General features: G+C 31.9%; 1 protein-coding gene and 1 non-coding gene across 3 annotated transcripts; both read left to right on the forward strand.

Annotated features, from left to right (window-relative positions):
- The first annotated feature begins 2,607 nt into the window (after positions 1–2,607).
- Positions 2,608–6,439, forward strand: LOC120091539 (rop guanine nucleotide exchange factor 7-like). Of its 2 annotated transcripts, XM_039049619.1 has the most exons (7): positions 2,608–3,343; positions 3,420–3,536; positions 4,643–4,797; positions 4,894–4,968; positions 5,047–5,340; positions 5,417–5,749; positions 5,823–6,439. In XM_039049619.1, exons 1-7 carry the CDS (start codon positions 2,854–2,856, stop codon positions 6,165–6,167), a joined length of 1,809 nt encoding a protein of 602 aa, XP_038905547.1. In that variant the 5' UTR covers positions 2,608–2,853; the 3' UTR covers positions 6,168–6,439. The 2 variants fall into 2 exon arrangements, with proteins under 2 accessions (XP_038905547.1, XP_038905546.1); XM_039049618.1 differs by having other exon boundaries at positions 4,643–4,968.
- Positions 6,293–6,364, forward strand: TRNAD-GUC. Its single transcript has one exon. It is a non-coding gene; the product is annotated as a tRNA-Asp (tRNA).
- Positions 6,440–11,399: the final 4,960 nt, after the last annotated feature.

Here is an 11,399-nt window from a genome sequence, read left to right on the forward strand (position 1 = left end):
AAAAGGATTTAGTTGAGAATCAGTTTTTGGGTCAATTTGAATTGTTCAAATTAATAAGAGAGATTTAATTATATATGATATAACTAAATTGTTTCAATTATATATGATATAATTGTCATGATGTATTTGATACATTATAGTTTAATGAGAGAAAATAAATATGTGAATGGGATTCAAATATATTTTTTATGAATGTGATTCATAGTTGTTAAATTTAATATAAATATGATTTATATTAAATGCCATAAAATAGAGAAAAGAAACTATAGTTTATATTGTATATTATACAATATTAAACTATAGGTTATATGTTATATTTTATATAACATATAGTTTAATATAAACATAATATGATAAGTTAGTTATCATATTTATTTATACTATTTTATTATTTTGAATAATAACTTCTCTCTTTTCTCTCCAACCACATTAGTGTGTGGTAGGGGTGGAAACGGTTCGGTTCGGTTCGGTTTGGTGGTCAAACCGAACCGAACCGTATATATGCGGTTTGGTTCGGTTTCAAATTTGGTTTTGACATTTTAAAAAATCCATGTTATATTCTTTTTTTAATTAAAAACGGTTCAATTCGATTTGGTTTTAAATTTGGTTTTGTTCTTTAAATTAAAAGCGGTTCGTTTTTAAATTCGATTTTTCTCTTTTTTTAAACATATAAATAAATAAATAAATATATTAGTTAAAAACGATTCAGTTCAGTTTCAAATTCGGTTTTCGGAAGTGAAATTGAATAGAACCGAATTTTTCGAGGGATACATGAAGAGAAAGGTTCTTCAAGGGTAATGTATCTTGAACCATTTTTCTTATATCAAGCATGCTGTAATTTATTTTGAATGCATATCTTGTATGTTTACTGTAAATTATGTTTTCAATAATTAATGGAATTTGGATGATCCGCTTCCACTCAAGGATCTCTTTTAATACGTGTTCCTTCAAGCATCAATCATTTTCTTTCTGCATAACAATAGTTTCAAACTGATTCTAAATAATATGGAGTTGTAATCACTTACTAATTTGAAATCTTGTAGCTTCAAATGCATTCACTTATAACGAGCTTTAAGAAGAAAAATTGTTTTCTGATGATCATACCTCTCTTTTAAAATTTTCCACAAGATACGAGAATCTTTTATTATAAGATACTCCATTTTTAATCTTTAGTGAAGATGATGACGAAGGAAAATTATAACTTTTACTTTGTCTTGACTAGATGTCATATTTTCTTCTTTAATAGTCTCTCCAAGATTCATAGCATCCAGGTGGATTTTGGCATCAAGTACCTATGACAAATAATTGCTATCATTAATATTAAGGGTGAAAAATTCTAATATTGTGAGATTTGTCATGGCAGCAATATCATAAAATATTGTATTTGTATTAAAAATTTAATAGATATTAAATATGCAAAAAAAATTAATTTATTAATTATAATGAAGAGGAAAAAACCGACATACATTTAGGACCCACATTTAGCAAGGAAAACGAAAGGAGCTCGTGCTGATAACGTGTTGTGAATTTGAGGAGCACAACGAGAACACAGATATGAAGAAAATATAATATAATAATAATATAATAATAATATATAATAAAATAAATAAATATTAAAATTATTATAATATATAAAATAAATAAATAACAAAAAGTAAATAAAATAAGAAAGAATAGATATCTCCACTTTCTCCGATCTTTTCGGATTGATCACCAATATGTGTTTTTTAAAATCCACAAAATGTCACAATTTATCCACAATTTGGCAAGTAGGAAGTGAATTAATGGATACTAATAGTGTATAATCTTGAGACACATAAACAACACATAGAATAATAAATAAGTGACACATGGCCAATGAACACTAATAATGGACATCTATATTACACTTAATTTAATATATTTATAATAATAAATATTATTTGTACTTACAGCTCTATTAACATATTGCCAAACCCCTACATTGTTTACCTTTTGAATGATGAAAGTCGATATAAAAATTGTGCATAAATAAATATATTTTTGCAAAAATAAAAAACCAAACAATTAAATGGTTATAAAAACAAAAGGTTTCTATTGTTTTCTACCCATATTTTGAAAGACAAGCTTGTATTTACTAGATGTGTGCAGTTGTAAATTTTGTTAATCCCCATATTTTGTCTCTTTAAGAGAAAGGTCATTCCTCCGTTTGATAGATGCTCATTATCTTAGTTGGGTGTCTTCTGTTTTGAATGACAACCTTGTATTTACTAGCGTTTTTTGTTTTTGGTTTCTTGTTTTTTTGAAAAATAATTATCCAAACAATTCCTCAATGTTCCTTTTGTATGAAGCAACCCTCAAAATCAATCACCAAACCACCACAACCAATGAGAGCCATATAGGATGAGAAATTTGCTTGCAATTCTGGTCTTCAACCAAACCATCCTAATTCCTAATGATGAAAACATACTGAATTGTATCACATTCGTCTATATTTAATCACCAATTTGATGATCCGTCCATTGCAAGAATACATTACTTTCTAAAAAAAACATAAAATGAGTTGCAAGACTTCATCGAATTACCTTTCTTAAGTAATTTAAACTCCAAAGTAAAGCAACCGTAATTAATAACTTAAATGTAAAAAAAGAAAAAAAGAAAAAAAATTTACTATCAATCCAAATTTCCATTCTCAAATCCCAGGGGACCAGAAAGCAACATTTTCAAAACATTAATGGAGAAATAGGCTCTTCCTTCATGTGTTGAAGCAAGTATCAATAATCATTTCCTCGTCTTTTACACGCATATAAACTATAAACTTACCATGCTTCTTCTTCTAACCTCCCCAAAAATTCTGGGTTGGTTAAAACCCTAATGGACTTAACTTTCACCCACCAACAAGACACCGAACCAATTCCACTTACAAATCATTCCCCCACCCGCTCCGATTGCTTCAACCCATTTTCCAATTTGGGCTACTGGGTTTCCAAGTCCGCTCGAAAATTGTGCCAGAAGGCTCGATTCTCAACTGGGTTTTGCTGCAGAGGGCTGGAATACAGGGGAATGGTGGTGAATAACTCTGCGTTTCTGGAAGTGGTTGCTATGGAAATTGAAGGGAAGGAAGAGAAATGCGATGTGTTTGGGAATTCCCAGAAGGTGTTTGATGAAAACACTGGTTCAACTTCAAGTTCTGATTTGTTGACATCTAAGGAAACAGGGGAGATGGAGGAACAGAGGATGCAAGATGAAGAGTCGTCTTCTTCTTCTTCTTCTTCTTCATCAGCAGCTTCAATGGGATGGCCTCTTCACAAAACGGGGGGTGAAGGTGAAGAAGGAGTGGAGAGAGAAATATCTACTGATTCAGGTAAAGTCCTGTGTTAATAATACAATGATGATTGTGGTGATGAAATTTGATGATGGTTTTGTGTTTGGGGTTTTAGAAACAGAGATGATGAAAGAGAGGTTTTCAAAGCTGTTGCTGGGTGAAGATATGTCAGGGTGTGGAAATGGAGTCTCTACTGCTTTGGCTATATCCAATGCCATTACCAATCTCTGTGGTATGTCAACACTTTTAATATACATGTTCATGAAGAGAAAAAAAAAATCTATTTTACTAAAGAAATTCTGTTAGTCAAATCATGTTTACTCTTAAAATTTTAATTTCAGGGCATTTCATTCTAAACTTAAGCATGTGTTGTGATTTTATCGAATTTTCAATTTCTACTAAACTCATACACTACTTTTTTAACAAGATGTCATGAGTTACTTTGTTTTTTTTTTTTTTTTTTTTCTTTTGAAACTCCATTAACTTATCCATTAATTTACAACATAAAATTAATTATAACTAAATATAAAAATCTACATCATAATTATTTTAAATTAATTAATTAAAAATTAATGACAAGCATTATTATTTTTACAAAGTTAGTAAAAAATCTAAAAGTCTAAGATCAAATGCAAATTAAACTCAACTCGAACAAAATGTAACATTTTGAAATTTAGGGATCAAATAAAATTTGAGGATAAAATGTAATATATTGAAACTTTGGGATCGAATAAAAATTATACTCAAAATTTTGTGATCAAAAAGATATTTTTTATTATACGTATGGTTAAAACAAATAAAGGTATGAAGATTTGAATTTTTCACCTCAAACAAAGAAATGCATCTCCCTTATTACTCAACCATTTGTATGTATTTTTTTAAAAAAAACCTTTGCGTACTTATTTACTTCGGTAGCTAATAATTTTGTTGTTTTAGAAATGAGCTTTCAATTTTAAATTATTTGGAATTTTTATGAATATATATTGCCCTTATAGGAAGAATTATTGTTCTATTGTAATCAGATTTGATTTTGATCTAATACACGAGTGAAAACAAATTATTAAAAACATACACATGCAACTAAAAGTTTAGAAGTTATAATATCTCATCCTAGGTGAAGATGTTAAAAAAAATTAATATCCTATTATATAGTTTATTGAAATAATAAATTTTAACCCAAAAAAATATTAGTAGGTAACAACATAAAGTTCAATTGCATGAAAGAAATAGTCTATTTATTTTATTAAAAATGTGAGCTCTTGTGAGATCCTCAACAAAATGAAACAAAAGGAAAAACTATGAGGCAAAACAATGATGGTTGGGTTGTTGAACATGAAGGCAGTGTATTTGGACAATTATGGAGATTAGAACCTTTAGAGGCAGAGAGAAAAGCAATGTGGGAAAGAGAGATGGAACTGTTGCTGTGTGTTAGCAATCACATTGTCGAATTGATTCCTATTTGGCAGACATTCCCAGACGGAACCAAACTCGAGGTTCAATTCAATTCAATTCAATTCATTACCAAATTCAGTTTTCCTCTCTACCTTCAATTCTTTCATGTTCTTCTTTCTTTGGCTCATCATCATCAGATCATGACTTGCCGCCCCCGTTCAGATCTTTACGTCAATCTCCCAGCTCTTCGTAAATTAGACCACATGCTCCTTGTAAGTTCAATTTTAACTAAATACCCACTTTTTCAAACTTCATTCTTCTTACTAAAATTTTGTTAATTTGCTCTGCAGGGTATATTAGACAGTTTTGTTGATTCAGAGTTCTGGTACGTTGATCAAGGGATTCTTGCTGCTGATCAGGTCGATGCCTCTTCCTCTTTCCGTAAAGTTCTCGAACGTCAAGACGAAAAGTGGTGGCTCCCCATCCCCAGAGTCCCCAATGGAGGCCTCTCTGAATCTTCAACAAGACAGCTACACCACAAGCGAGACTGCACTAACCAAATTCTCAAAGCTGCCATGGCTATCAACTCTCTTACCTTGGCTGAAATGGATATCCCTATTTCATATTTGGAGTCTCTTCCAAAGGTAAGCCAATTTTATGATTCAAATATATAATAATTAGATCATTTAATGTAACATCAACGTCAATACTTTGTTTCAGAACGGAAGAGCTAGCTTGGGAGAAGCGATTTACAAGCACATTTCTTCAGATGAATTTTCCCCTGTTTGGTTGTTGGAATGTCTTGACATATCCTCAGAACACCAAGCCATAGAGATAGCTAACCGAGTTGAGGGAGCAATGTATGTATGGCGCAAAGGAATAGCCTCCAATAATTCAAAATCGTCTTGGGAAATGCTCAAAGAACTGGTGATTGATGGAGATAAGATCGAAGTATTAGCAGAAAGAGCAGAGTTAGTACTGCTTTGCCTTAAGCAACGGTTTCCTAATCTCCCTCAAACAAGCCTGGACATGAGCAAAATCCAATACAACAAGGTGGGTGTGTGTGTTTCTTTCTCTGTTATAATTCCGACAATTTTGCCAACTGAATTTGGTTTATTTTGTTTAGGATGTTGGGAAGGCTATTTTAGAGAGCTATTCGAGAGTGCTGGAGAGCTTGGCGTATAACATTGTGGCTCGCATCGAGGACTTGCTTTATGTGAATGAAATGACAAAGCATTCAGATCAAATTCCAGGGATTTCCCAACTGGGAATTGTCGCTCATAATAGCAGTAATCGAATACAAATCTCAGTGCCATTTTCCAGTTCCCCTTACACCACAAAATTCATAAATCCCAGTTTTTCTACTGTGGACCTCGTTGGAACAAGGTCGCTTATTCCCAAAGCTCCCCAATGTGGTCTTGAAGAATCTAAGAAATCTGAGTTCAGCAAACCACAAGATTTGATGGACTGACCATAATAAGGTTCCTTGTAGAATTACAGGGTACAAATATGTAACACAATCTTTTACTTGTATACAAAGGTTAAGGGGAAATAAATTTTCCCCACTATAAACCAAGCATAAGATATAACCGTCAAGTCGTTGTAGTATAGTGGTAAGTATTCCCGCCTGTCACGCGGGTGACCCGGGTTCGATCCCCGGCAACGGCGAGTTCTTCTTTAAATTATGTTTGAGGGAGACGGGTTCGATCTCCGGTAACGTTAAAAATATTTTAATTTCCTTTTTCCAAATAAACATTTTGTTTAATACATATTTTGTACCCACAAGTCACAATTACATCCTTCATGTATTCCCTTTTTTTCACTATTCAATTTCACATTCCTTGTTTGCATTGGATCTTTCATTGATTCCTATTTTGTTCTTTTATTATTTCATACTTTTATTTGTATCTCTATTTTTTCCGTCTTTTATGGAGCTTATTTTATTTATTTATTTTACTAATAAATAATTAGTAAATTGAAATTAAAAACTATACATATACATCCTTTAACAAATACAAATCCCTTCAATTTTTTCTTTCAAATATAAATTCCTTTACACAAATAACTGCACTCATCTTTTCAACTTTCTTCACATAATAACTATATATCTTTTTCTCAATCACTCTCCAACTCCATTTTATTAAAAAGCTCAAAAGTTTTCCATAGAGAATGGAAATTAATTATCCTAACTCTTTGTTGGAGAAACATTCAGATGTGAACGAAAGAGATAATTTCACAAAAAAAAACTATTGAACTGAGAAGTACGATTATTTTATGAACGTCTAGTTATTTTCGTCAAAAATAAAAATTTTTTAAAAAAGAAAATATAAGTATTCGCTAATAATTTATTTGAAAGGCATGAAATGCCGTTTTGAAGTTTTTTTTCCCCTCTAAAATTAGAGTTAATTAATAGACAATTTATTATTAAGTTTTTTCTCATGTAATACCTTTTTCTTCTTCATTTAATGTTAGATTATATAAATGTTCAGTTTTTTTACATTTGAATCAAAGATTCTACATCTAAATAATTTCTTTTAAGAAGATATAATTATTTGTTAATTACTACTTATTTGAAAACAAACACACACACACACACACACATATATATATATATATATATATATATATATATATATAATTTAATTAATTAAAAAACTTATTTGAAGTTCTATATCTAAATAATTCTATTGTATATAAATTTTTAAATTTAATTCAAGATATATTTATTTAAAAATTTATGTTCTATTTTTTTTTTAACCACGTGCATCATGTATGTCCTTTCAGTAGTTTTACAAAAGTATAAAAGTCATCACAACCATTCATAATTTAGTATGGAACAAAATATAACCTCCAAGCAAGGATATTTCCATATTTCTAAAGAGATGCATCAATATGGAAGATAATTAACGTTTACGTAGAAAAATCTATGAAACATAAAAAATAAATAATAAAAAGTTATTGTTGAATAAGAAATTTTGGACAAATCACAAATTACCACGTAGTTTACCAAATTAATGATGAAATTACAAATAATTGAATTAGGGACTTATTAAAAGTTGACACGTGTTCCAAGTTGAAACTGAAGTCATAAATTGGCAAATCTCGATGATGTCATGTGTTTTCGTCTTAACCATTGAATCAAATTAATTATTTTGGTCTAATTAAATATTAAAGTTTGGCTTAAAGTTAAATTGGACCCAAGCATATACTTAATTTGACCAAATGTCAAAGAAGACCCAAATCCAATAATTTAGGTCCAAGTGCCAGGTCCATGGACCGACCAAGTCCAAGTCCACAAAACTCGCCTGAGAGCTCTATAAATTCTCTTCATTTGTGGAGGACAGAAAATTCTACACTACAGAAAGACCAGAGAGAATTCTCTTAATGATCAGAAGACTCCTAGACTCCAAAAGCTGCATACTCCTTGAGGACACAAGTCTCCTGAAGATATAAAGTTTCTTCCAAGACTTTGACTCAAGAACAACACGCGCTCCGCTTTCTCAAGTCAAGCGACACATTCAAATGAGAGAGACTGTAATGACCCGACCCCCTAGGACTCAAGTTAGGCCATTACTAAACATATGCATGCATGAAACTTAAAACGACATCCTTTTGTAGTGAAATAAATGCTAAATAAATAAGTTGAACTCAAAAGACTTCATGAAATTTAGATATTAAAAACAAACGATAGGGTACCCATAAATCATAAATGATAATAAATAGGTCTGAAAACAAATCTTAATAGTAAGCTTCAAACATCAAATTGAAAGTTGAAAAACATGGAAAGAAATCTAAATATCATGAGTGGAAGCATAAAATTGGTCCCTAGTGGCTCGTTCAAGGGTTCCTCTTGTCATTCACCAGTGCGTCATTTCCTTTACTTGAAACATAAACATGAGAAAGGGTGAGTACAAAATACTCAGTAAGTAAACCCACTACTGGGGTCGGGCTAGGCATCTATGTCTTCTAGATGCCTACCTCTAGTAGAACATAAAAATTGCTCTAGTCCTCATGGGACACATACATACATGCAAAACTGGTTTCTATCCTACTGTAGTTAAGTATGTCCACTACCTCTGGTGAATCCCGAAGGAAACACAATATCTAGTGAATCCCAAAGGAAACAAAATATCTGGTGAATCTCGAAGGAAACACAATATATGGTGAATCTTGAAGGAAACAAAATCTGGTGAATCTTGAAGGAAACACAATCTGGTGAATCTTGAAGGAAATACAATATCTAGTGAATCCCGAAGGAAACACAATCTGGTGAACCGCGAAGGAAACACAATACCTAGTGGGCATCTAAATAATCAGTAAAGACACTATCACAGTCTCAACAAATCAGTAAAGACACTATCACAGTCTCAACATCACAACTATTACAATATGGTTTTATAACATACATATACACCTTAACATCATGGCTATACAACATGCATATATGCCTCTATATCCTCATATCAAATACACCCTCAGTGAATCAAGTATCACCTCTTACTAGCATGCAAGTCTCTACATGCACAAATAAATATTTCAGATTCTCATACAAGAACATATATCGGTCATACTATACTATCAATATATCATGTTATCGTTCTGTCATAATATTTATCTATCATGCTGACATATATCTAGTGTCTGGCCCGTGGGCAGTTCCAATAGTAAGATTACTTACTTTGATATTAGGTTGAACCAAAAAGCAATTGAATCTTTGTGAAATTCTTGAATCCTTAATCGAGCCAAATATTTGAGCAACTAACCTCTTATAATCTTCACAATCTTTGAATTAAATCCTAGTACATAAACCAAAATAAAATTTAACCTTTAGGTTCACACCTAATCGTTTAATCACGCCAAAATCAGCAACAAAACTTAATAACTTAATTCGTATAAATTACATTCAAACTGAACAAGTCACAAAGCCTCAAATCTTACCAAAATTCTTGTCGAAATCACCTTAACTCTACTTGACAGCACGCTAACGACCTTTTAAACTCCTTCAAACTTTCAAATTCAACCTCCAAAATCACGATTGAAATGATAATTAAACATGTTATTTATTGGTTCACACACACACACACACACACACACACACAATTTGATTCCAAATTCCAAAGATTAGGAAACTAAAACTCAACAATTTGAGATAATTAACTTAAATTTTCCTAAAAAAATGGGGATGTTACAGAGAATCAGAGGATCAAGTACTAGAGATCAAATCACATCTACATAAAATCAACATCAACACAAGTTCAATTCCACGAAACAAGTTTCCCTGGAAACTATGTGTGAATAAATTCCTACACCCAGTAGGACATCTCTACCTCTCATCTCTTTCTCATCCAAATCACCAAATCAACAAATGGCACCGAAGAAAGCTACATCCAGAGCATCTTCTGAAAGCAACTCCTACACGGGACTTGTTATCTGCAGTCGTTCGAAAGAGACCTTGTAAGAACAAGAGCAAGGTTCCATCATCGCACATAGCATTCTGAAATAATTAATTGAATCTCTAAGAGGCGGGATCATCATCAAGGAAAATCCCCTATTTGACAACTTTGCTCCAACGTCTGATTGAGCAAAGAAAGAATCATACCCGGATGCAGTGTTTGTCATGATAGCCGACGTAATAGCCGATGTGGCCATGGTAGAGATGAAGAGGAATATAAATTTTCTGATGAAAACAGTTGATGAGTGAGATCATGAAATCACTGCCTTAAGAAATTAGATATAGGCTCATGAAACTGCTGAGTTGAGCCAAACTCTTGTTGTCAAAACCAATGACAAAGGAAAAACCGTAGATTGTTGCAGGAAAATTTGCCGCAATAATAAACTTTTGTTGCTTTTTTTATCAATCCAACAACTGTAGGATATGATCATCAACTCCTTCAGAGCTCAATATGGAGGCCTGTCTCAGAATTCTTTTATGTACTTCATGTCACATCTTTTGTCGAGCTTCCCTATTGAACCTGGAAAGAGGTGTGAAGATAACGAATACCACCTTCTTTTTTTTTTTTTAATATCTATTGTCTCATTGTCTCATTTGTTGTTGTTGTTATATATATATATATATATATATATATATATATATATATATATATATATATATATATATATATATATATTAAAGTATAAGACACATCCCCTCCAATGCATTGTTTCATTGCTCAATAAACTAACTTAACTATTTCGCAAAATTGGTCTATTATTTTACAGACTTTACTCATGGTATCCATTCCTAGTTTTAAGCACAAGACTAAGCAGCGTTAGGTCTTTGGTATGTGGCAGATCTTAACCTTTTGTGGCTGTTAAGGATAAATATCTGAAACTCCTCGTGTGGCTATCTGGGGAGGGAAATACATTTTGAAAACGTAAGTTGACGAGCTTAGTGAATTCCTTACATACAATGATAATTCAATCATTATGGAATTAACAACCACCATATGATAACTGAAAGCATGTTAGTAAACATGAGACAATTATACTTCAAACCTGTACTTAAGCTTTACCAGGGTAGACCATTCCATACTCCTGGTTAATGAGGTGGAACCATATTCACACCTTTGTTCACTAAGGTGCAACCAACTCAACACACTCAGTTTTTGTGCTAAGGCGAAACCCACTCAACGCATAGCACTCATCATATGTGCATGTAAAGCTCTCAACTTGATACTAGATCTAATGGTTTTCAAACTTACTT

The sequence above is a fragment of the Benincasa hispida genome, chromosome 11 (assembly GCF_009727055.1).
Source record: "Benincasa hispida cultivar B227 chromosome 11, ASM972705v1, whole genome shotgun sequence".
Classification (NCBI taxonomy): Eukaryota; Viridiplantae; Streptophyta; class Magnoliopsida; order Cucurbitales; family Cucurbitaceae; genus Benincasa; species Benincasa hispida.